Consider the following 27724-nt stretch of genomic DNA (forward strand, 5'->3'; position numbering starts at 1 on the left):
ACTTATTTAAACAGAGGCAATTTTGGAGCAAGTTGCTTACAGTTGTGACCAGCTTGCTCCAGATCTAGACACTTGCATATTACACTTCTGATTACCCATTACTGACATGGCTAGTTCCTGACCTTGTCTGATCGTCTGTTCCTGTTATCGATCTTGGCTAGTTATTTGACAATCCTGAATGCTGCCCTGATCCTTGGCCTGTTTCAACATTATTCCTGATTGCTGCCTGCCCTGATTCTTGGCCTTTTTCAACGTTATTACTGATTGCTGCCTGCCCTGATCTTTGGCCTGTTTCAACATTATTCCTGATTGCTGCCTTCCCTGATCCTTGGCCTGTTTTAACGTTATTACTGATTGCTGCCTGCCCTGATCTTTGGCCTGTTTCAATGTTATTACTGATTGCTGCCTGCCCTGATCCTTGGCCTATTTCAATGTTTGCCGCCTGCCCTGACTATTGGTTTGTTCATGACTTCATCTGCATTTCTCCACTGTGGGCTCACTTGTTCTCAGGCGGGGTGATTCCAGGGGCCTCGACCTGGTAGCCACTTGCAGCAAAGCAGTCCGCTGTCTACTAGGGGTAGTGACCCATCGTCCCTTGCGGGGCGCTCTGGTGAAGACCAGTGGTTGATTAGACTCTGCGCCCTGGGAGAACCCGTGCCAACCACTGGTGCCAGGGTCAACAGATCTGTCCCCTAACACATCTTCTCTATTTACTTGGGGATGGCTGCTTATCCTGAAGAATGCATAGGTAATTTTTTTTTTAACAGATAGTATGCATATGTAATTTACTGCTTATTTTATTCACTGACCTATCATTCATCATAGCATATATAGAATTAGGTAGATTATTCCCCGAAGAAGCCCTTTTTTATTTTATCCTGGTCATGTGTAACTTGAATGTACAGTATGTGGTTTACACATATAACAGGCCCAATTTGAGCCACATCACTAATTACCAAGAAAAATGGACTTATCATCAACTTGTATAATCATTTGTAGATAAGGAAACATAACAGTATGTCTACTGTTTGCAAAAGCCATTTGCTGCTGACCTAATGATATCAGGCCAGAAGACCAGTATATAATTACCAGTGTTGCATGAAAGTAGATAGAGGTAATAAATAATGAATATAGAGCTACTGCCAAGAAATGAGGCGTCATCTGTGCTATCCAGTAAGTAGACACATCACATTGCACTCTGTTCATGCCGCACAAAATGACTGTGGGTGTCTAACTGTAAAAATAGTGAATGTTTCATTATATTTGTTTAGACCATAAAAGAAGCATACATACATATTCTTTAAAAACTCTCTGAGCAGTTTTATACACATGTGTGCTATTAATGATTTTACCTTTCTTAAAAAAGAATGTATTTGCAGCTATTTTGCTTTATATAAGCCAGTAGGTATTCCCAAAATGTATCACTTCTGTTCAGTGAGTGAATATGCAAATAATGAATGTGCCTGAAAAGCCAAACATTAATAATAATAATAATGATACAATAACATTTGTAAAGCGCTTTTCTCCCATAGGACTCAAAGCGCATAGTTGTGTCTCAGATCAATACAGGGTTGCAGGCTGGACTGTGTTACAGAGGAGATAGTCAGGATATCATGAATGCCAGACTGAAGAGGTTAGTTTTCAGTTTAGACTTAAATGCTTCCAGGGATGGTGCTCTGTCTCCAAAGGTTTTGAGGTGGACTCTGGGGGTGACCGATGTGTTACATCCTTTTGATCTAAAATTGTGGGGGGTATGATGCAGTTGCCTCAAGTCCTTCAGGTATCCAGGGCCCAGATTGTGCAAGGATTTGAATGCCAATAAGCCAATCTTAAACAAAATTCTCCATTTTATAGGTAGCCAGTGGAGTGAGCACAGGGTTGGTGTTATGTGGCAATGGCGGGGTTGGCTCATTAACAGCCTTGCGACGGCATTCTGTACTAATTACAGGCGGCGTAGGTCTTTCTTATGAATGCCTGTGTAGAGAACATTGCAGAATTCCAACCTTTGTAGTGATGAAGGCATGAACTAGGGTTAGAAGATCCTCTGAAGGAATGAGGTGTTTAATCCTTGCAATATTCCTTAGGTGAAAGAAGAAGTGTTTCACAACAGCTGAGATTTGATTCCTGAAGCTTAATTTCCCATCAATCAGTACTCCCAGGCTGCACACGCAATCTGAGTTGTTCAGGTCTGAGCTCCCTATCCTTAGTGGTGCTGGTTGTGACTGGGGCGGTTTTGCTGTCGAGCCCTGACCTTCGATAACAAGAACCCGAGTTTTGTCAGCATTAAGTTTTAGCCAATTATTATTCAACCACTCCTGAAGCTCAGCTAAACATGCGTTTATCTGTGGAGTAGGGTTTGCAACCCCAGGTTTGAATGACAAATATAGCTGTGTGTCATCAGCATAGCAATGATATGTCAGGCCATGTTTTTGTATGATTTCTCGAAGTGGCAGCATGTATATGTTGAAAAGCAAAGGTGATAATAGTGTGCTCTGGGGTACATTCATTCAGAGCCTCTGGCATGCAGAATGCCTATATAGCTTTCTAATTTATAGAACTATATAAAGTGAATTGAAGACAGCTGTTTCAGGTCTTGTTGACATCCATCAGTGAAAGGTATCGATATACCTATCCATGGATAGGCTAGGTCTGATCTGTGCAGCATCTGCAAACAGGAGCCTGCACCTGATTTGGGCGCCGCCATAAGATGTAATTTTAACTGCAGTTATAGCGGTACAGCCCGAATTGCAATACATCACCGAATTACACAACCTCAGATTAAAATTAGGTAATCAGTAGGGGAATTCCATTTTTAGGATATTTAAGGCAATTCTGTCCTTTTCAGCTTTTTATTCTTATGTTACAACAGTAGTAGGATGTGAGAGGGAGTTATCAGAATAATAAAACTTACATCTGGAAGGGGGCTTTAACTTGTTAAAGAGAGACTGAAGCCTAATAAAATCCTTGTTTTTACCTACTATTTATGTTCAGCAATGTCAGGAGTCCTGAAACGCTGTACTCCCAGGGCTGAACGAGGGCTTTATACCCCCAAAATCCCGGGGCAAAAGTGGGGGAGCGCTTCCTGTAAGAGGCAGAGCTCAGTGCTGTAGCTCTTTCTCTACTAGAGTCAATCTGCGCTGATTGCTGCCTCTCCCCGCCCCTCAATCTTCTTTCACAGAGAGAAGTGGGAGAGGCGGAGATCCGCGCGCAGATCAACTCCTGCAGAGGCAGAGCTACAGCGTTCAGCTCTGCCTCCCCGAGCAGCAAACTCCACGACCTGGAAAGTCGTATTTTTTTCCCTGGGATTTAGGGGGTATAAAACACTCATTCAGTCGCGGGAATGCGGCGTTTCAGGACTCCTAATCCGCTCCGTCATCAGTTTCCCAGTCTCAGGAAGTGATCCGCTCTCATAGGCTGTCTATGAGAGCTGATCACTATGATTGGCTGGGGGGGTAGGGGGGGGGGGGGGGTAGGGGGAGGGCAAATAAGAAAAAAAAAAACATAATTTTTATTAAAAATAAATACTTACAGAAAAAAAAAACGCACCCTAGCAGTGATCAGAGTCCACCAACAGAAATCTCTGTTGGTGGGAACAAAGGGGGGGATCGCTTGTGTTCTGAGTTGTATGGCCCTGCATCGAGCCCTTAAAACTGCAGTGGCCTGTTTTGTAAAAAATAGTCTGGTCGCAAGGAGGATTTAAAACCGCAGTCCTGAAGTGGTTAAAGAGGATCTGCAACCACAATAATAAATATTTTCTCAATGTTTGACCATTGTAAAATCTTTCCTCTCATTGATTTACTTTCTGAACTTGATCACAGGCGGCAGGTGTCAGGTGATCTCTGGGGAATGCTTGGTTACTGAAAGTTCTGAAGCCAGTACAAAAACATAGTTGGTCTCCCAGAATGCTCTGGGAGCAAAATGCCTCATAATAAACAGTCTAGGATAAGCCTCAGTGAGAGGGTGATGCTACATATCAATATACAGCAATATATAGCTGTAGGAAGTGTTTCTGATAATGAAACCAGGATATTTATCGTAAAAGTGGGTATCCTAAAATATTTTACTGCATTCTACTATATGTCGTTATAGTTCCTCTTCCAGTTCCATTGCTTTCCAAGATCACCCCGATACTGTATTTTTGAATGTATGATTTCATTTTGACTGAAATAATGTTACAAACTAGAAAATAAATGGAAAAATAGAGAGTGTAATAGATTATATATCGACAACCTCTACACCAAGACATTTCATCCTTGGTTTTTAGAATGTGTTTATCAGAATTGATCTTTTGCTTGACACTTCAGAACAGGTGACTGTTGGTGATACATAATTTGCTCAGTAGCTCATTATTCTAATCCGGTGTGCGGTCTGTGTAATGAAATTGCCTGCACTATTAGCATATTGCATTTCATATAAACATGAAAAAATCATCTATGATCTGTGCTCTGTTTTAAATAGCCCAATGGAGCAATTGAAAACAAGATTAATATTGATCAGAAAGAGGAAGAGCTTTCAATCACTTGTGTTTTCCTGCTCCTGAACTGCCCCAGGGGACTCTTAACTCCTTACGGTGAGATTTTTTTTTTACCCCCTTTCCCCTACAACCCCTAGAATGGCTGTTTTATTCATGAAAATAATGAGTTAAGGGAAATGGGAGTATAGCTGTTTACAAATAAATGTTGTTGTTGTAATGCAAACCATTGATGAAAATAAAATCTAAAATCTAAAACAAAAGGTACCTAAAGTGGTGAGAATCTGGCAGACAGACCCTCCCTTTCCCTTAATTTGTATTATAATTGCACTTAATTAAAACCTGTCTCCAGGTAGAGATCTATATGTTCAATCTGATATCTTTGTAAGCAGAGGGCTCAAATGTTGCTTGTTTTGTGTGAAATGAGGCTCTGCAGGTACTAATCCTGTTTTGATCAGATGACCAGAAGCAGCTGACCTGATGGAGTTTCTAGCAGACACTATGGGCACAGGTGCAGCTGCTTGGGTGGCATTATATTACGGTACTATTCAGAATGCAAGGGAACTGGCACAGAATGCAATCTCTAATAAAGTTGTAGTCAATAACAATGACAATCTGCAGCATAGGAAGTGACTAGTATCTGGGGCATTAATTAGATACTTTATAAAAGGATTTATTTGAGATAAAATAATAAAGTGACATATACACAGACTATAGTGATAGTGTACGAAGGTCTAGGAAGTAATTTGGGAGAAGAGTGGGGTATTAATCAATAAATGCCTTTCCATAGTTCATAGATTTCTGACTGTGGAGCTGAAAGTTGGATAATGAAGCAAAAGAGAAAGGGTCACCCATATATATTATTATTATTATTATTTAGTATTTATATAGCGCCGACATATTACGCAGCGCTGTACAGTGTATATATATATTGTCTTGTCACTAACTGTCCCTCAAAGGAGCTTACAATCTAATCCCTACCATTGCCATATGTCTATATTATGTAGTGTAAGTACTGTAGTCTAGGGACAATTTTTTTTTATTTTTTTTTAGGGGGAGCCAATTAACTTATCTGTATGTTTTTGGAATTTGGGAGGAAACTGGAGTGCCCGGAGGAAACCCACGCAGACACGGAGAGAACATACAAACTCTTTGCAGATAGTGCCCTGGCTGGGATTCGAACCAGGGACCCAGCGCTGCAAGGCGAGAGAGCTAACCACTACGCCACCGTGCTGCCCCACGCACTACTTCATAGGTATAGCACTACTTCATAGGTATATTAAAAGTATCAATAAGTATACAAGTAAATAAGCATAAAATCAATTAATATGTAAAAAGAGAGCCCAATATAGTGTAGTAAGTATTGACAATTGGGTAAATGAAACGAGTATAATATATACTCACAAACCAGGGTTACCTCCAAGTAACCACTGTACAGGCAGATGAGGAGATTAGCCTGTCCTCACTCAGGATTAAGAAGTCACTCTCTGTAGACAGGAGAAAGAAAGGGGTGTCCCCCTCCACCAGGGGTGGATATCAATTATAACGTAATGAAGAAAAGGTGCCAATAGGATAAAATCAATTCTTAACCTCCCTGGCGGTAAGCCCGTGCTGAGCACGGGCTATGCCGCCGGGAGGCACCGCTCAGGCCCCGCTGGGCCGATTTGCATAATTTTTTTTTGCTGCACGCAGCTAGCACTTTGCTAGCTGCGTGCAGTGCCCGATCACCGCCGATCCGCCGCTATACGCGTCGCCGCAGCCGCCCCCCCCCCCAGACCTCCTGCACTGCCTGGCCAATCAGTGCCAGGCAGCGCTGTGGGGTGGATCGGAGTTCCCTTTGACGTCACGACGTATCCCGCCATGGCGACGGGGGAAGCCCTCCAGGAGATCCCGTTCTTTGAACGGGATCTCTTGATCTCCGATCGCCGGCGGCGATCGGAGGGGCTGGGGGGATGTCGCTGAGCAGCGGCTATCATGTAGCGAGACCTCGTCTCGCTACATAAGGAAAAATTTTTTTTTTTAAAAAACGTATTTGCTGCCCCCTGGCGGATTTTGACAAACCGCCAGGAGGGTTAAAGAGAATCTGTATTCACAAAATGAAGTATAAACAAACATCCCTGCCTGTTTGGGGTCATCTCCTAGCCCCCTCTGTATTATTTTTGCTGCTCTCCGCTGCAATAAAGAGGGTAAAAAAACTGTTTTATAAACTGTTTTGTAAACAGAAAAGATGGCCACCAAAACAGGCAATACATCAGCAGAGCAGTGAACTCAGTTAATACACAGTGAGTACACAGAGAATTCAGTGGGTTACACATTGAATTCAGTCTCCAGAGGTTATGTGCAAGTTTTTAAAGAGCTCTGTGTCAATGAAGCATGACAAGCTGTGTCTTTAGACATCTATCCCACACGAAGTGGGGTTGGAGGCCCTGAGGTTTTTCCTGTCTGATGCCTATCCTGATACACCAGTCCATAATGACTTTGTGGTACAGGCCATGAGGTATGTACTGGAGCACAATTGCTTCCTGTTCAAAGATACCCACTATAGGCAGGTGCGCGGTACGTCGATGGGGGCGTCGTGCGCACCTGCCTATGCCTGTTTGCATTTAGGCCTGTGGGAACGAAAAGACGTTTATACGTTACCTGATTTTGACGTTCATGTTAAAGTGTGGCTCCGTTTTATTGATGATGTGCTGGTGGTGTGGAGGGGGAGTGAGGAGGAGTTGGAAAGATTCCTCGACCGGCTCAATGTAAATGAGCGGAATATACATCTTACCTACACCTACAGTCCAACCAGTATATCCTTTTTGGATCTGAGTGTTGTTAAGGATGGCGGTGCTTTGCGGACTACAACATACCGCAAACCTACCGCGGGGAACACCCTCCTCCACGCCACCAGCCACCATCCTCCACACCTCATTAGGGGAATCCCTAGAGGCCAGTTCCTCCGCATCAGGAGGAACTGTTCTAGTGAGGTAGACTTCCAACGTGAGGCCGCAGAGATGTACGATCGGTTCAGGGATCGTGGGTATGGACATGAGGCATTGTGCTCTGGCGCTGAGAGGGCTATTCAGACCCCACGTTCTGAATTGCTCAAAAAACAAGATAGAAGTCTTGAGCAGGCTACAAAGGGAAATACACCTTGTCCCAGCTTCATTTCTTCATATAACTCAAATTGGTCGCGTATACGTGACATATTGACCCGACATTGGTCGGTGCTGCAGATCGATCCGGTATTTGGGTCCATTGTCGGTGAGAGACCACCTTTGGTGGCCCGACGTGCACCCAGTCTGCGGGACCGATTGGTACATTCCGATCTATTACCACAATCAAATTGGTTGGTAGAATTTAGTACGAAGGGAATGTATAAGTGTGGGGCATGCTCAATGTGTGAATATGTTGATGTAGCAAAAACGTTCCAGGCACCTAATAAAGAGAAGGAATGGAAGATACATTCGTTTATCAACTGCAATTCAGAATGGACAGTATATATAATACAGTGTCCGTGTCCCATGCTGTATGTCGGCATGACAACAAGAAAACTAAAAAAGAGGATTTCAGAGCATGTAAGCAATATAAACTGTGGAAAGAAGCTCAATGGGGAGTATCGTAGTACTGTTGCTGAGCATTTTTGTGAAGTGCATGGGGGTATAAAAAATGGTTTCTGTTTCAAAGGGATCTATAAAATCCAAAATAATAGAAGAGGTGGAGATAAAGAAAAGTGGTTGCTGCAGCAGGAGGCGAAATGGATTTATTTGCTGGACTCCCTGACACCCACTGGTCTAAACCAGGAACTGAATTATGCCCCTTTTCTATAGTTGTTAGTACTCGATACATATATAAAAGCCCTGTTTACATGGGACAACTATGTGTTCATCTGCTGAAAAAGATCTATGCGATGTCGCCTCTAAGTGGATAATAGATACCTGATTGTGGATCACTTGAAGGTTGTCACGGGATTGCGTGCGCTATAGCGGCATCCAAAAGGGAAGATTCCATAGTTGAACACTGTGACAGAAGTTACAGGTGACGTCAGCAGGAACGCCCAGTAACTGCGTCCGTAATGACGCATAAAACACTGACTCGCCCGCCGCGTCATACATCCTGACGAAGCTCGCAAGGGGCGGGCGCAACTCGTCGATGGGCGTGGCCATCTCATGCGTCTGAGCGCTCCAACCAGCCGGCCGGCCGTGCTACAGCAAGAAGACCCTGTGCCTCCCCTCCTCTCCCCATGAGCGTTCATTCCTACTGGGTTAAGACACACGCAAGTAGAGGGTTGAGTAGACAGGCAAACCAGCGCTGACGACTGGACCAAGGAATCATTAAAGATGCGCCTGGTCACCGGGTGGTAAGAGACTGTTACCCGAGAGAGATAGTCTGAAGCCCTGCTGGGGAACTGCATGTAGCGTGAAGCCTAGTAGACGGCATAACATACCAACTCAGCAACCACTTTATCTCCGCACCCTGGGAACATTTTAAAGGGAAGGTACCGGTACCAGAGTGCATGGAGAGTGTATGTGGTTGTGCTGACTTTGTGGTGTGATGGAGCGCTCCGCAGTATTTTAATTGTTTTTAGGGTGGGTTTGTGTTAAGTGCAATACAATAAAGGTTTATAATTTGTCTAAATCCTGAGCGACAGCTACTTTTTTGATAGCAATTCCTGAACTTATTTATGCAGTTGCTCCTGTCTGTGGTTATACAAACAGTTAAGGTTGACGTATATTGGTGAGTGAGACAGACAGTTATTGTGGTATTTCAAGCTGTGTCTTTAGAGCCTGTAGTCTCGGGTCTGCACTTGTGTCAGCCTGACAGGCAGCTTCCTCATCAGCCAGCTATTCTTTGTTCAGTTTATCAGTCTGTGTTTATCAGCCTCACAGATAGCAGACAAGCTGACAGTGAGAGCAGGGACATTGTCTGTGAGGAATAATCACAGGAGCACTGGAGGGGCTTGGAAGGAGTTAACTTGTTCACATTACTGAAGAGTTGGCAGCCTTCCAGACACAGCCGACAAGTCCCACAGGGGAAAGATAAGTTGATTTATTACAAAGACCGTGCAAGTAGAAAGTGCTGCAGTAAGCCAGAGCACAATGGAACAGCCTTAGGAACTTGTAGAATATGAGAAATACTGCTACAATTTTTGTTACGGAGTCTCTTTAAAACTTTTAGAATTGCTTAGGAGGCAGTGGTGGACTCACCCTCCGCAAGCAGACACAAAAACTGTGTATTCAAAACAATCAAATTTATTGGTACACTTCAGGGGTTTTTTTGCAACGCGTTTCGCAGGTATATTCCCGCTTCCTCAGGCATTACAAAATAGGAGTACAGTCTCAAGGTCACAATAAAGGCGCTTATCGTGACCTTGAGACTGTACTGTGTGTACTCCCATTTTTTATTGCCTGAGGAAGCGGGAATATACCTGCGAAAAGCGTTGCAAAAAACCCCTGGTGTGTACCAATAAATTTGTTTTTGTGTCTGCTTGCGGGAGAAAGTCCACCACTGCCTCCTAAGCAATTTTAAAAGTTTTAAGAATTGATTTTATCCTGTTGGCGCCTCTGTTCTTCATTATGTTATAAAATCAATTAAAAGCAAATACACTCTCCTTAAAGTGCAAAAGTTATGTAGATAATATCATTTATAGTATTAGGTAGGATACCATGTATTGCTGGTAAGTTAACACAACACTGTGTGCATTATGATACAGTGTGCATTTTGAACCCAGGTTCAGATTATAATACAATGTATTTAGTGAAGAGTGGCCCAAAAAACATTATTGTGCAGTAACCACATAAAATAAACATCAATAAATCAATCAATCAATCAAACAAACAGTAGTACACCTAATGGTCATATACTGAGTCTCTAGTAATGATGCTGGTGATGGCTAGTGATAGCAATAAAAGTGGATACAAATATGTCACCCAAAGTTATGCAGATCAGGAGGACCCAAGGAGAGTGTGGCGTCTCAAGTTAAAAGGGTGGACGAGTCCACCAGTTCCTCAGGCTTCACTCTGCTTTGTAACTCAGTTATACTCTTAAGAAATAAACTTTTTAACACCATATTTTAAAATGAAATCCTAATAAACTGGGAGTATCAGGAGGCAAGACTCCAGCTGGCTACATTTAGGCTTGCACAAAGTTTTCTGACCTATCTTTAACTCCCTGCTTAGCCTAACTCTAATCTGAGCAGGCCCCCCCTGAGTCACATCATTACCACAGTTTTTAACCCCGTAGTTACAAATACCGCCTAATATCCCAAACTTGTACTGGCTCCTGAATTCATGACATTCCACCTCATCTTAACATCCATCCCTAATGCTAGCCTATGTCTCAGTCATTGTTGCCCAGTCTATTACTTTCTGCGAACTGTAACTTAACCCTAACATTTCCCTAACATACCCCAAAACTTGACACCAACTCCCTTTAGCTCTAACTGCCTCTGAACTCCTTATCTTTCTAAGCTTTAGGTCTTACTTATTGGCATTGGGACTCCTGATTTTCATGATATCAGGTGCCCAAATCAGCAGGCATAAGTTCATCAGGGAACATTTTCTCTCCCAGCAAGATACTTGCAGTACACATTGGTTAGGTACAAAAATATTGGGAATAGAATGGGTCCTATCTAATTCACTTATTCTCCTAAGTTTTCTCCTAGCTGATATTTTCACATCTTATCAATAAAATGGCTTTTAAGTCACCGGCAAGCAAAACAATACTCAAAATAATTTTGACAGTACCTTTTCACCTACATTTTACTATTTTTTTTTCAATTGTAGAGTGCTGAAAAGTAATTGTAAAGATTAACAGTATCTCCTAGGAGAAAACTTAAGAGAAAGCATTAATTGCATATGGCCCTCTATGTATTATGCTGCCTCTTCTACCACCAAGTACTGAGTGCATTCTGCAACCTTCTGTGACATTAGCCCAATGAAGAGCAGGCCTTCTGGTTTATTGGAGGAGTTGCTATGTTAAGGTTGAATCTTTGATAAACAGCAATAAAGGTGTTTTGTAAGCATAGACATAAATACAGTAGAAAGCGGAGTGCTTACTTTGGCATTTGGCCTAGTTATTTCCTTCCCATTACACTCTGATCCTAAATCCACATAGCACACTAACTGATGAGAATGTATGACTCATACATGGTAAATAATGTATTGTCCGTACAACGGACTCTTGTTTACTCTTATTGCTCCCACACAGTTTATATATTTTCAGTTCATTGGGTTTTCACACAAACCAACTGAATACATTTACAATTTATCTAAGTGCAAAGTAAACAACAAAGCTTAATGTTCTCTTCTGAGCAGCAAGACAGCACATATCTTGTAAACTCATAATGATAATGTTTAAAAATAACACAACAATGTACTTAACACACTCACATGAAAATTCAGTGGGTCTTCCTCCGAGGCCGCAGTGTTTCACCCTTTGTCCGTAGAAAAGGCCATACTGGATCTCACCAATAAATTTCTGAAGCTCATCTCCTGTAGCATTAACTAGCATGGCTCCAGTTTTGCACAGCACTGTTCCTTTAATCCACAACTGAATGCCCAAGGCTGCTGCAATTGCCAGGGCACATGAGAAGCTCAGGACACCTGCTAAGCAAAAGAGAACTTTCTTCTGCACTTTAGGCATGACTGTCGTCAAGGTCTTCACATTGCGCAGGGACCGACTGGCTGAAGAAAGATCAACATACAGTTATTCAGTACCTCCCACGCTGAAGCTCCTTGTGTGAGCAGTGATCTTGCCATTTGTTTTCATTGATAAATATATTTTCAGATAATTTCCCTGTCTTTTTGACCATAGTGCACAGGCATAAAGAAAAGCAAGAGACAGAGAGCCTGAACAAGACACTGCTAAACTCAGGGCAGCAGATGGGAGCTCTGTGTAACCTAATAGATGCTTCTTCTATCACATAAACTGCATTCCGCCTGATTGGCTGAGATGAAATTCCAGAGATGGGCATTGTTCCCTGTTTAATTGGTTGTCTATTGGAAACACACTAACCTTCTTGAGATTTCTCAGGAGATGCACAAATCTTCATGTACTTCAATACCCATTAATTTTAGGCTCGCACAGCAAGTTGCACCTTAGGTCCGTATTAAAGGAGTATGTTTCTTCTAAGCAGGCTGACTTGGTGTTTATCTTGTATGGTTAGATGTTTATTGTCTATATTTTGTATCTAAACCTGCTCATGGGGACTGAGCTACCCGAGGGTTTGATAAAAGCTTGCAGCTTGCTGTATTAGGTTGGAATTGGCATATGGCATTTGCAGAACAGTAAATAAATGTAAGTGCTGCCTGAATGTATAAATGTGCACTATGCGTCAGTATTTAGTGTTTGAATTTGGATCTAAGGCTAGCCATGTGTGCTGACATTTGGTGGCAAAAGCAAAGTTAAGGTTTTCTTATCATGAACAACATTTTTAATTAAAAATGATTCACAAATGATGTTCTGAGAACAAGCCAGTATAGCTTCTTATTTTTACAAAAATCTTAAAGGATATCCTAACTGTAAAAAATAGTTAGAGGAACTTCAGCCTAAACAAACATACTGTCATTAAAGGGACACTTAAGTCAAACAAAAAAAATGAGTTTTACTCACCTAGGGCTTCCAATAGCTCCCTGCAGCTGTCCGGTGCCCTCGCCGTCTCCCTCCGATCCTCCTGTCCCCGCCGGCAGCCACTTCCTGTTTCAGTGACAGGAGCTGACAGGCTGGGGACGCGAGTGATTCTTCGCGTTCCCAGACACATTAGCACCCTCTATGCTGCTATATGGTATATGATATATGCTATAGCAGCATAGATGGCGCTATTGTGGCCAGGAACACGAAGAATCACTCGCGTCCCCAGCCTGTCAGCTCCTGTCACCGAAACAGGAAGTTGCTGCCGGCGGGGCCAGGAGGATCGGAGGGAGACGGCGAGGGCACCGGACAGCTGCAGGGGGCTATTGGAAGCCCCAGGTGAGTAAAACTCATTTTTTTTGTTTGACTTAAGAATCCCTTTAAGTTATATCCGTTATGTTAATTGAAATACAGGGAGTGCAGAATTATTAGGCAAGTTGTATTTTTGAGGAATAATTTTATTATTGAACAACAACCATGTTCTCACTGAACCCAAAAAACTCATTAATATCAAAGCTGAATATTTTTGAAAGTAGTTTTTAGTTTGTTTTTAGTTTTAGCTATTTTAGGGGGATATCTGTGTGTGCAGGTGACTATTACTGTGCTTAATTATTAGGCAACTTAACAAAAAACAAATATATACCCATTTCAATTATTTATTTTTACCAGTGAAACCAATATAACATCTCAACATTCACAAATATACATTTCTGACATTCAAAAACAAACCAAAAACAAATCAGTGACCAATATAGCCACCTTTCTTTGCAAGGACACTCAAAAGCCTGCCATCCATGGATTCTGTCAGTGTTTTGATCTGTTCACCATCAACATTGCGTGCAGCAGCAACCACAGCCTTCCAGACACTGTTCAGAGAGGTGTACTGTTTTCCCTCCTTGTAAATCTCACATTTTATTATGGACCACAAGTTTTCAATGGGGTTCAGATCAGGTGAACAAGGAGGCCATGCCATTAGTTTTTCTTCTTTTATACCCTTTCTTGCCAGCCACGCTGTGGAGTACTTGGACGCGTGTGATGGAGCATTGTCCTGCATGAAAAACATGTTTTTCTTGAAGGATGCAGACTTCTGCCTGCACCACTGCTTGAAGAAGGTGTCTTCCAGAAACTGGCAGTAGGACTGGGAGTTGAGCTTGACTCTATCCTCAACCCGAAAAGGCCCCACAAGCTAATCTTTGATGATACCAGCCCAACCCAGTACTCCACCTCCACCTTGCTGGCATCTGAGTCGGACTGGAGCTCTCTGCCCTTTACCAATCCAGCCACGGGCCCATCCATCTGGCCCATCAAGACTCACTCTCATTTCATCAGTCCATAAAACCTTAGAAAAATCAGTCTTGAGATATTTCTTGGCCCAGTTTTGACGTTTCAGCTTGTGTGTCTTGTTCAGTGGTGGTCGTCTTTCAGCCTTTCTTACTTTGGCCATGTCTCTGAGTATTGCACACCTTGTGCTTTTGGGCACTCCAGTGATGTTGCAGCTCTGAAATACGGCCAAACTGGTGGCAAGTGGCATCTTGGCAGCTGCACGCTTGACTTTTCTCAGTTCATGGGCATTTATTTTGCGCCTTGGTTTTTCCACACGCTTCTTGCGAAGCTTTGCAATTTTAAGAGTGCTGCTCTGCAAGATATCTCACTATTTTTGACTTTTCTGAGCCTGTCAAGTCCTTCTTTTGACCAATTTTGCCAAAGTAAAGGAAGTTGCCTAATAATTATGCACACCTGATATAGGGTGTTGATGTCATTAGACCACACCCCTTCTCATTACAGAGATGCACATCACCTAATATGCTTAATTGGTAGTAGGCTTTCGAGCCTATACAGCTTGGAGTAAGACAACATGCATAAAGAGGATGATGTGGTCAAAATACTCATTTGCCTAATAATTCTGCACTCCCTGTAGATAGGTAATATAATCTCTTACCCACCCTGTTTTAAAAGAACAGGCAAATGTTTGTGATTTCATGAGGGCAGCCATCTTTTTGGTTGAAAGGAGGTGACAGGGATCATGAGACACAGTTCCAACTGTCCTGTGTCCTGATCACCCCTCCCAGTTGCTAAGCGACGAGAACAACAACATCAGCAATCCCATCATGCTTTGCACAGCATCAGGGGGAAAATGCCCGGGCAATTTTCTTTGATGGGGCGGAGCTTAGCTTCTGTACAGCTAAAAATAAGGCTTTGGTAAAAAAAAAGTTCCGATGCTGTGAAACTGTTAAAGAAACTCCAAGCCTTTTCAGTGCTGCAGTTCAAGTCTTTGTGAACTGTGAAAGCACAGGATGCTCCTAGCTGCGGTAGCATGATCATGAGAGGCGAGCCCATGCATGCGCAGAAGCCTGTGACCCAGCTGTGGTTGAAGATCTTACGGAGTGGTCAGCGGCACCCTGGAGGGAAGCGGAACTGGAGTGCTGGACCATATAGACTTGTAGGGGTTACCTTTTTGTTTTTTTTACAGCTCGTATAACTTTTACACAGAATGTTTAAGCTCTTTGCTGTGAGGATTCAGGGGTATCGGGACTAACTGAGATAGCACGCAGTAGCAAACATAGTTGAACCTGATGGACAAGGTGTTTACTGGGCACAAAATATACAGCCAGCAAATGGCTACACCTTACGCTAGTTGCCACTAATTCCAACAACAGAGGATCAACAAAGTTACACATTAAATGAAACCAAATTCCCAAAGTCTCAGTAACAAGTTTAAAAGTATCCACAATCCATTTTCTTTTCAGCACAGCTGCTAATCTTCAAGTCCTGGTAGAGTTATAGTCTTCAGCACTGGATATAGAGTGAACAAGTCCCAGACATCCCAGTAACATAACAGAATCCCCTGACAATCTCAGCCCTCTCAAAGGCAAATTACATGGCCTTAACTCAGGACCTGTTAACACTCCCAACACGTTCCATTTGCCTTACAGGGAATCCCTTTAGTAAATTGGTAGTCTCTTGATAGAAAAGGCACTGCTTTATTTGCCTCTTTGAATAGAGTTTTGGAAGGGCGTAGTGCCTTATAGTAAACTATTACCCTATCTGCTAAGCTGCACTTAAGGCCCCCTTTCTTTTTACTACCTGCATCTCCTCTCAAGGCGGCAGCAGTATGGAAGATCCCTGGTGCTTTTTACATAAGCGGGCAGGATCAAGCTGGTAGCATTTTTATGGACAAGGAACCATGATGTACCAAACTATATGCCTGGTATTTATGTACATTTTGGGGAGCAGGTGGAAGATTGCAGTTCTTCTAATCTGTATTAAAGAAAAATAACTTGCTATACAGCGGAACATTAACGTTTCCAAACGCTTTTGTGCTGCATCGATGTGCCCTAAAATATAATTTGTTTTTCTTGTAAGTGTTAAAACTGGACACTGAGACCCCGTCAACAAATTAGTCTAGAACAGGGTTTCTCAACTCAGTCCTCAAGTACCCCCAACAGTGCTTGTTGTGTGGAAATTCTCAGAGGTAGTTAAAGCGGTATTAAACTCTGACATAATATTCAATAAAAATGTGTTTTCCTACTTCCTACATTTTATAACTCATACAGTTATCATATTTGCTTTTGCGCACAAGTATTATTATTCATTTAGAAATTACAAGTTCCTAAAGTATAGTTTATTTGCTCTGAAAGCTGCCATTGCATTTTATTCATGGTTACAGTATTTATATATTGTAATGTACACAGTGAATTTTTATGAGCTGTCTCTGATCTTCATATGTTAGGAGTTCTGCTCTGCCAGGGCATGTTTACATTACTCTCCTGGTACAATTAAGTAAACACAAGGTAATGTTATCAACTATTCGATTTTGGATCTCACTGCAGGGAGCTTTTTATTGAAAAAGTCCTGTGTTTAACTGTTTCAATGCTGTTATGCTAAAAAAAATTTGGTAGTATATTATATGCCGTAAATAATCTTTTAGAGCAAATAAGAAATGCTGGGCTTCATACTGCTCTGCTAAGACACTAATTACCTCACCTGTGAATATGTGCAGTTTTCTGCAAATCATGCCCAGTGGGGGTACTTACAGGACATATTCGAGCTAAATAATAAAAACAAGATCTACTTACCTGGGGCTTCCTTCATCCCCTGGCAGCCTACCTTTCTTTTGTTGCAGCTCCGCTCCCAGCCGGTGTCCTGGGGGTCCCCTCCATTGCTGATGTCATCTGCATGTGGTCATGCTGCTCGCAGTTTTTGTCCCTTGCCCGGGAGCGTTCTGTGCAGGCACAGTACTTCTGTACCTGCGTCGAACGCTCCAGGCTATGTGAGCGCGATCACAAATGGTGGGACCACACAGTCGTGCAGGCGTAGAAGACGTTGGCAACTTTTTAAAAAAATTTTTATTTTAGCTCAGATCTTCCCTTTAACAACTGAGTTGAGAAACCCTGATGTAGAACCTTATATACTTAGGAATGCAAACAGGCTGTCTGCACGTTGGATTGATGTGGCTCTGTAAATATAAAAGCTATAGGCTTATAATTTTTGTACTAAGTTGAGTTACTCTTTAAATACGCCAATAGACAGCGGAATGTGGTGGACTGACAATTGCCTTCTGATTAAACAAATTTTTTTTATGTTGACTTCCACAGGTAAATCATATTTTTCTAGATAAGGTGAAGGAACAGTTACAAGACATGTGGGCCACAGTGAAGAAGAACAATTGTGACAATATTCACTAAGCTTAACTCCTGTCTTTAATAACTCTTCTGAGCTGTTTTACAGTTATCACCATGGTGATATAATTGTGATAACTGTAACACAGCTCAGAAGAGTTATTAAAGACAGGAGTTAAGCTTAGTGAATTGAGGCCATTAATACCCCAAAACAACTGAAAAGCTGTGTGTTCAGGAGAGCATGACATTCCTTTGTTCACTTAGAGTTAACATGGATTCCCTATTATAGAAGTAAAAAAAACAAACACGTGGCTCTATGGCTTACTAATCCATATTTCATAGCCTGCACATACAGTTATTCTGTTGTTAGTGCTCTGAACAGACAAATAGGGGACATTGTACGTATTTCCATGGTAAATAGGGATAATTTGGGCATCGCCTGGCGGCGTCGGGTTAAGGGGGTGGAACGGTAAATTGTAGCTATGGTGGGCACCGGAATTCAATTCTGACTAAGATTCCTGTTACGTGTGGGTATGTGAGCATAGCTTGGGGGGTAGTGTTAGGCAGAGGTGTGTGTGTGTGTGTGTGTGCGGGGGGGGGTTAGTGTTAGATGTAGGCGGGGAGTAGTAAGTTTACTGATATTCTACTATTGGCAAAAAATATATAACAGAATACCAATATCCTACTAACTGCTAAATCTGTGCCTATTTTAACTCCCGCCTTTTTTAAATGTACACAGCCTCATGCCATCAGGTATTCTATGGAAAGATTAAATAACAGGTTGTGCGTTGAGGTTCTATGTTATTTGGGCCTGATTTCCTAAAGGTAAATGCACACTAGCATTTGAAAATAAGAATTGAATGCTAGTTAACGCGGTCTCATCGCTTAACATGTGTTGTACTGCAATGTCATATAACATCATGAGGTTATCCCAGCACTCATTTGGCAACAAGAGACAACTGTAAGGGGAAAATATCATGGAACAAGGAATTATGGGTAGTGGGGTTGTCACCCTGTTACAATGGCCCTTTGGGGTGGTTATCAAATGAGGCTTGGGGGATACTCCCATGCAAGTCTTTTATGGTTTTCGAGCCCAAGAAACAGTCGAATTACATCACATGCAGCAACACGGTGATGGGAACAACAGGAAAACCATGGCATGTGACGCTAGTGTGAACCTAGTTTACTGCCCTGACAGACTGAAGATCATAGTAGATCATAAATGACTCCACAGTACTCATCTGGATTTAATATAAACCATCTTCAATTAAGTCTCAGGATATTGCAACCTTATTACAAATATTATTGATCATATTGGGCCATAGTGAAAATTGCTGAAAGGTTAGTGAATTTGAGATGAATTTGAGGTTGTAAGTTTTCAGTTTCATGTACAAAACCACAACTAAAACCTATTAATGGAATGCTCCATATTGACTTACACAATAAGGGGCGCCCTGGTGTAATAAAAGCATCTAAAAGCAGTTTAAAGACGGGAAATACATTTGAGGTAGCTTTCCTCAGTGACGAAAAAATCTTTGTATTTAACAAAGGTTTTTATTAGTAGCACAGACAACGTGTTTCATGGGTCAGAGCCCGCTTCCTCAGGCCAATAACAGTGCCAAACTAAATGACAAAAGGGAGCCTCCCTTTGCTGAATCTGTCATTTAGTTTGGCACTGTTATTGGCCTGAGGAAGCGGGCTCTGACCCGTGAAACCTCAAATGTATTTCCCGTTTTTAAACTGCTTTTAGATGCTTTTATTACACCAGGGCGCCTCTTATACCCTTATTGTGCAATCATACCCCCTTACCTCACCCGTCTGAGGTGTGGGTACAGACCACACGTGGCTTCGACCATGGCGGACATCTGTCCCCTTTCTTTTACTAAGGAGAGCGACCGCATCCAGGTCCCTAGCAGGGGCATAACTAAGCCCCGCCGGGCCCCCCTGCAGAAATTCAGAGCGGGCCCCCCCCCTGGGGCCCGCTCGGGCCAGTTTTGTGGGGGCTGGAGGGGTGGCAGCATGAGGGGAAAGCCTTGGCCACAGTCGGCGGGGAGAGGGGAAGTTCCTCCCCTCTCCCTCACCTCGGGGCTCTCCCCTCTGCGCTCCCCTCCAGCTAGTTACCGTCTGTGGGCAGCGGGCAGCGGCGGCAGATACATACCTTCTTCCTTGCGTTCCATCGCAGCCTTCTCGCTCTAGCGGCTGACGTCACTTCCGGAAGTGACGTCAGCCGCTAGAGCGAGAAGGCTGCGATGGAACGCAAGGAAGAAGGTATGTATCTGCCGCCTCCGCTGCTGCCCGCTGCCCACAGACGGTAACTAGCTGGAGGGGAGCACAGAGGGGAGAGCCCCGAGGTGAGGGAGAGGGGAGGAACTTCCCCTCTCCCCGCCGACTGTGGCCAAGGCTTTCCCCTCATGCTGCCACCCCTCCAGCCCCCACAAAACAGCCCCGAGTGGGCCCCTGGGGGGGGGGGGGGGTCGGGCCCCCCCCGCGGGCGCAGGGGCTGCAGGGCCTATTGTTACGCCCCTGGTCCCTAGGGACCACCCCGAGTGGAGTCGGGTTTGTTGTCTCCACCTGCTTCCTGTGGTCGGTTGCCCCTCTGGAACCCACCTTTGTGAGTAGTGTCTTACTTTTATTACGTTCCATTGTTTTTGACATACTACACCATTGGGGTCCCAATTTTTTGTCTCCTGTATCTTTTCACTAGAGGGTGTTTTTGACACCCACATCCCACTATGTCCATATTGACTTGAATGTATTTATGCCCATGGTCAAGCACAGATGTTTTCTAGTTCTGTGCAGGTACATAGTTGCAGATCCGGTTTATATCTGTAGAAAAGCTCCTTGATTAGCTGATGCCACTTGTTGTAGCACAGATTATCATTGCTACAGGCTGCAGTTTTTGGGACGTCTGAGAAAACCATATTGGCTGAATTAAACCTATACAAACATTGGGAGAATATACAGGCTCCTTGCATATAGTTTTCTGGTCAAGGTTTAGGAGAGCTGATGCATTAGACCAAGATAAAATAATGTCCTCAATTCACTAAGCTTTATCAAACACTTTATCAAACGTTTGATAATTTACTCATGGGTAAAATCTAATTTTGAATTCACTAAGGTGTTACAGATTTATTGAACGTTTTATCGATAAAACGTTCAATAAATCTAGAACACTTTAGTGAATTCAAAATTTGATTTTACCCATGAGGTAAATTATCAAACGTTTGATAAAGTGTTTGATAAAGCTTAGTAAATTGAGGCCATTGTGATATGGAAAAAAGGGAAGAGAGAGCGGTCATACTAAAAGAGAAAAGAGATAAGTAATCAGAAAGAAGAAAACCCAGGCAAGTGCTTAGGGCCCTGTAGCCTAGTACAGCGGCTCACAGTACTAGACTACAGTGAGCATAAGGAAATAAGTGATTCAATCAATAATTTATCCCGTAATTGTGTCTTGTCTATAGCAACTAGAATAAATTATTTCAATTTTGTCTTCTAGACCCCTAAAGCATGCAACAGTGGTGGAGTTCTGAGGCAGAGAGGAACAGGAGTGCCCTAATGGAGCATTCACTTTATTCACTAAAAATGCAAACAATTGCACAACGAAAGTCGAAGGTAAAAGCACTTATAGTCTCTCAGCAGTAGTGTAACTTAGGAGCTCTGAACCCCAGTGTAGGTTTTACATTGGGCCCCTAAAGCACTCTGTACATAACTATTGATATGGAACACCACAGCTTACCAAGGACAACTGCAGTGTCAGAGAGGTGTAGGCTGGGGAGGGGAATAGTCTATTAATGGTTACAACTGATCAAAGCACATAAATTGCTCATTACTAGCTTAGCACCAATAAAAAGCTAATAAAGTGGTTGAAAGAGGGCCCCTACTGGGCCCCTCTGGTCCAAGGGCCCTGGTGCGGTTGCTCCCTCTGCATCCCTATTGCTACGCCACTGGCTCTAAGCGACACTTTTGCTGTTCCGATGAGTGGCCCAGGCTCTTGGATATGCTGCCTGCTGCCTGCAGTGTTACAATGCCAGTAATCTCAACCTGAGATCAGAGCACACAGACTAGAAAGGGAGTGACAGAGGAGGGACTCCGCCTCTCTTTATGTTCAAGCACTTTATTGTCATTGTGTAAGACAACAAAATGACTTTTAATGCCATCCTGCAAGATGCATTTAACCGGTTCGGGACTGGCCTTAGTTAAAACTACACCACACTTGTGGCTGCCTAAGTCTAATGCAGCGTGGTTTTAATGCCTCCCACTCCGCTACACCGCCATCCCTGCCATTCCAAAGCTCTGTAGAGAGAAATAGAGATGTTATCCAAAGTATGCCAAATATACTATATGCTGTAAACATGTTGCATACAGTGTTGAGTGATTAGCAGCATACAGTAATTGTTATTAGACCTATTAAGGAATAGTATATTTCACATTACCAATATAATTTATTGCACATGTTCATTTTAAATTAAAATGAACAATTATCTCAGAGAAGATTCAGAGTTTAGAATGTTTATTGTGTTGTATTTAACAGCACTATTACCTTAAACTGCAGTATAGGAAGACAACCACAAGGTGTCACTGTGTGTAAATGGTGATCTGATTTGGATTGTTATTTCCTGTATTCACTCTGTATTCTCTCTGTGCTAAGTAAGCTGCATTTCCTGATGGTAGTGTGTCATATATATCTGCATGTTCTTCTTCAGTAAAGAGTTCTAACTTGTTAGACTGGGTGTCTGTCTGCCTCTACAGACCACTCTGCTCCAACATATGGCATATGGGAAAAAGCTGTTTTCACTCTGTGTGTATGCAGATTTACCTAAAATGTCTACCCCTTGCATCCAAATAACAAGTAGTGAGCTATAGCTTCAGTATTACAGCTACAGACATGCAGGCATTGCTAAGATTTTTATTAGAAAGCTCAGCAAAATAAATATTACAACATGTTTAGTTATAAATAAAGTTTTGCCCTTATCTGAATAAATATTTTGTTAAGTTTTATATAAAGTGGTGGAGGCTTACACCAACCTATGTTGTGGTTCATTATTGCAGTTGCAGATAAAAGACATTGGTAACATCGCAATCTAAGAATCCTAGGGCACCCTAACGGGTGGGAAGCAGAGAGGGATGGAACTGAAATGCTTGTTCATAGACTGTGAAAGGCAACACCTTGTTTACAGTGTTTGCAGTCACTGGCTGAGAACAAGCGTTTTTTTACCCAAAATAACTGTACCGTTCCACCTCTCCCTGCCGCTGAATGTGATGTATCCGATCAGTGGCATAGCTAAACAGCAAGGGGCCCCAGTGCGAGTTTGTTTTAAATGTGGCGCCTAAACATTTTATTGATACTGAGAAGAGGGCCAGCGCATACCACAAAGGCTGCATCTGAAGTGACCAACAGCTCACATGTGCAGCACCTCTAATAAGCTATCTGCACACTTTGCATTCAATTCAGATGCAAATCATATGCATAACTTCTATTACTTACCATGCAAACGGGAAACTCAGGAATATGGGCTGGGAGCAGCTAACCTGGTGGTTACATACTAGCAAAATTATGAAAAAGAGGGTGGTTGCGCATCCTTAAAAACATGCTGCAATTGACTGATTAATCACTCAGGCATGCACCACCTCTATTAGGCTAAAAATGCATGCCCTGCGTCCAAAACAAATGCTACATTTATTATACTATGGAGGAACTTTGGCTTCCACTATAGTTTGCATGCAAAGTATAATATACTGGACACTTGCGCCACGGTGAGGCAGACCTTCGGGCAAGTGACCTAACCTAAATTGAAAACAACATATGTATAACCTTGGGAGCAGCTAAGCAAAAATGTGTAACTTACATTTTAATGGACAGCGAGGAGAGGGCCAGCGCATACCACAAAGGATGCATCTGAAATGATCAACAGCTCACATGTGCAGCACCTCTAATAAGCTATCTGCACACTTCGCATTCAATTCAGCTGCAAATCATATGCATAACTACTATTACTTACCATGCAAACGGGAAACTCAGGAATATGGGCTGGGAGCAGCTAACCTAGTAGTTACATACTAGCAAAATTATGAAAACCAATAGTATATTGCTAAGGGGAGGAGGCTCTAGAGGTCATAAAAAATTAAGCTTAAAGGACACATCCGAGCTAAAAAAAAAATCTACTTACATGGGGTTTACTCCAGCCCCTGGCAGCCGATCTGTCCCTCTCTGAAGCAGTATGCTCCAGGCTGTGTGGGCACAAGCGGCGCGTCCGCACGCTCGTGCTGCGGCGTGGGACAGATTGGCTTGCAGGGGCTGGAGGAAGCCCCAGGTAAGTACAGTAGATTTTGTTTTGTTTTTTTTGTTTTTTAGCTTGGACACTTAACAAAGGTATGAATTTTATCCCAATCAGTAGCTGATATCCCCTTTCCCATGAGAAGTATTTACCTTTTCTCAAATGGATCATTGGGAATCTGATATTGTAGTGAAACTTCTCCCACAGTGTGATGTCATGACCATGGTCCTGACAATTTGTTGTCTGTAAACCTCCTTGCATTGTGGGAAATAATTGCTTTTTCCAACTGCCAAGCAAGCGGTATGTCCCTTTGTGCATAGAACTCTCAGTAACGATCAGTACAGATCACCTGGCAGAACAAAAGATGTCACCACCTGTGATAAATTTCAGGATGGAAATCAGGAAGAAAAAAAGATTTTACAATTGGCATACACTGACTAAATAATCTTAAATTCATATTGTAAAAAATAAGCAATTTTATTTATTATGTTATTCTTACGTTATTCAATGTAATTGTGTTCCAGTAATAGTAATAACAGTAATAAAATAATATATATAAAAAGGGACTAGCAACACTACATAAATCTATACAAATGATGGCAATATAGTCACAGCATATGTTATTCCAAACAATATGTAAGAAATGTGACTAAAGTGTAGTCAGGGTCTGGCATAGGCTTTTTACATTTATTCATTTACATTACTGACTTGTGATTAACATTGCATTATTGAAAAAAATAACATGCTAATGTAATTGGGGCCGTATATACAGGTCTAGGCCCATATGCAATTACTTTTTCTCCTGAGCTTTCTCCTTATGACTTTCTCCTTATGACTTGGGTGATATTTTTATATAACTTCTTGACAATAAATGCATTTTGGGCCGCCAGCTAGCAAGAAAAAATTAAAAATAATTTTGGCAGTACTTTTAGTTTTTTATCTTCTGTTTCAAATAACTTTTGCACTCAATCTTATATTATTATACTTTCCTATTTCCTGCTGGTGGCTTGAAATGCATGTTATTTGCAGGTCATGAAAATATCTCCTAGGAGAAAACTTAGGAGAAAAAGTTAATTGGATTGGGCCAATTGAGGAAAATCTGCTGTCTTCTAGAGCAGGGGTCCCCAACCACCGGGCCGCGGCCCACTTCCGGTCCGTTGGCAGTTTCCAGCTGGCCCCGCGGCGGGTCTGTCATCTCCCCCCGCGGCCGCCGCTCCTGTCATGTTACCTTCCGGATTCCCCCCCAGGCGCCGCTCTCCTTCATCCAGCATCTCCGATAACCTGAGCAAAGACGCGCTGCTGTAGGAGGGAAGGAGGCGGGGAAGCAGTTTCCATGGTAGCGGCGATGCATATCGCCGGTACAGGAAGCCGCTGCCCCGCCTCCTTCCTTCCTTACAGCAGCGCGTCTTTGCTCATGTTATCGGAGATGCTGGATGAAGGAGAGCGGCGCCTGGGGGGGAATCCGGAAGCGGCCGCCGCCGCTCATAAGGTAACAGGACAGGAGCGGCGGCCGCGGGGGGAGGGGGGAGATGACAGACTGGGCACTTTACTAGCTATAGCTGGGCACTATACTAGCCATACTGGGCACTATACTAGTCATACTGGGGCACTATACTAGCCATACTGGGGCACTATACTAGCCATGCTGGGCACTATACTAGCCATGCTGGGCACTATACTAGCCATGCTGGGCACTATACTAGCCATACTGGGCACTATACTAGCCATACTGGGCACTATACTAGCCATACTGGGGTACTATACTAGCCATGCTAGGGCACTATACTAGCCATGCTGGGCACTATACTAGCCATGCTGGGCACTATTCTAGTCATACTGGGCACTATACTAGCCATACTGGGGCACTATACTAGCCATACTGGGGCACTATACTAGCCATGCTGGGCACTATACTAGTCATGCTGGGCACTATACTAGTCATGCTGGGCACTATACTAGCCATACTGGGTCACTATACTAGCCATACTGGGGCACTATACTAGCCATACTGGGTCACTATACTAGCCATACTGGGGCACTATACTAGCCATGCTGGGGCACTATACTAGCCATGCTGGGGCACTATACTAGCCATGCTGGGGCACTATACTAGCCATGCTGGGGCACTATACGAGCCATACTGGGGCACTATACTAGCCATGCTGGGGCACTATACTAGCCATGCTGGGGCACTATACTAGCCATACTGGGGCACTATACTAGCCATACTGGGGCACTATACTAGCCATACTGGGGCACTATACTAGCCATACTGGGGCACTATACTAGCCATACTGGGGCACTATACTAGCCATACTGGGGCACTATACTAGCCATGCTTGTGCACTATACTAGCCATGCTGGGGCACTATACTAGCCATGCTGGGCACTATACTAGCCATACTGGGACACTATACTAGCCATGCTGGGCACTACACTAGCCATACTGGGCACTATACTAGCCATACTGGGACACTATACTAGCCATGCTGGGCACTATACTAGCCATGCTGGGGCACTATACTAGCTATACTGGGCACTATACTAGCCATGCTGGGCACTATACTAGCTATACTGGGCACTATACTAGCTATACTGGGGCAACTAAACTCCCTATACTGGGGCAACTATGCTAGCTATGCCCTCGAACCCCCCCCCCCCCCCCCCCCACGGGCCCCGGAGAAAAATTTGGTCAGAAAGTGGTCCCTGGGCCGGAAAAGGTTGGGGACCCCTGTTCTAGAGGCCTCGCAAGTCTTTATTTTGATCATAAACTCAGTGACAACAAACAAATATGAGCGTTGAATGATTTTTACCTACTGTACTTCGAAGGAAAATGACAGACACCAACCCTGATCATATTGCAAAGTTACTGCTTTGAAATAGTTAACAGTTCATAAGGTCCAGCATACCTTGTGGTGTAGGTCAATTCCAAAGTAACGTAATGTACAATACATGTCCACATACAATCGGTAACCACTGATCGGTCTTCAGCCATCTCAACTTGTAGAGCTTAGCTTTTTCTCTACCTGTTTACATGCCTAATTTTTTGATTCTATGATTGTTTAATTGACATGTTATTTTGTTTATCATTACCACCTGTTTTATATAATTGCTTAATCATGCATGGACCAAGTGCTTGCAAAATTGTTACTTATATGAGAGTACACCTGGGATAATTACTGCTGTTTTTAAGGCATAGGGCAGTCACCCCAATTTTTTTATTTATGCTTGTTGGCATTGTAGGAGTGGCAGTAGAGTACTGCACCATGTTAGCCATCAGTTTGTAGGGTGATAATCGATAATTAAAAAATATTAATTACATGAAGTTGAACATATCCTCAAATACAGGTTCACAGTAGCTATTGCATTCCCTGCCACAGAAGGAACATAATTCAACAGATCTGGAAAGTAGTAGCACACGCTATCAGAGTGCTTGTTATGATCGCTGCTGCAGCAGGTATTGCTGGCAGTAGTAGTGCTGCTGAGGCAGTTCTGATCTCTTTCCATGCAAGCTGCATAGCTTTGTCTGCCTTTCCCTGCTGTCAGCTTGTGACTGATTATCATTCACCTGTGTGGGGATCTGCATGTCTGCTCCCATTGGATGACCTCAGTATAAAGATCTGCTTCCTGCAGGGTTTCCTTGGGCTATCATAGTTTCAGTGTAAGCTAGTCTTGCTGTTGCTCAGCCCCAGACCGTGTTTCTTGTTCTAAAGATACTTTGCTGGTTTTGCATCATATATTGG

At 43.0% G+C, this 27724-nt stretch overlaps 2 protein-coding genes across 14 annotated transcripts in view; one reads left to right on the plus strand and one right to left on the minus strand.

Moving 5' to 3' along the window:
* The window catches only part of CLRN1 (clarin 1), a 33704-nt gene extending 21382 nt beyond the window's left edge, over positions 1-12322 (minus strand). The window contains exon 1 of the mRNA XM_068280837.1: positions 11848-12322. Within this exon, the coding sequence (XP_068136938.1) occupies positions 11848-12100 (253 nt within the window). The 5' untranslated portion in view covers positions 12101-12322. The remainder of the gene's footprint in view (positions 1-11847) is intronic.
* Positions 1-27724, plus strand: part of MED12L (mediator complex subunit 12L) — a 742320-nt gene that overhangs the window by 140846 nt on the left and 573750 nt on the right. For 10 of the 13 annotated variants that reach the window (XM_068280808.1, XM_068280810.1, XM_068280807.1 and 7 more), the window contains 2 exons: positions 4459-4570; positions 21203-21318. The exons of 1 other annotated variant lie outside the window; for it this stretch is intronic. The gene's annotated coding sequence lies outside the window, so the exon portion shown is untranslated. Of the gene's footprint in view, positions 1-4458; positions 4571-5524; positions 5727-21202; positions 21319-27724 lie in introns of all 13 variants that reach the window. 2 more of the 13 variants (XM_068280809.1, XM_068280813.1) reach the window with 2 other exon arrangements.

The sequence above is a fragment of the Hyperolius riggenbachi genome, chromosome 4 (assembly GCF_040937935.1).
Source record: "Hyperolius riggenbachi isolate aHypRig1 chromosome 4, aHypRig1.pri, whole genome shotgun sequence".
NCBI lineage: Eukaryota > Metazoa > Chordata > Amphibia > Anura > Hyperoliidae > Hyperolius > Hyperolius riggenbachi.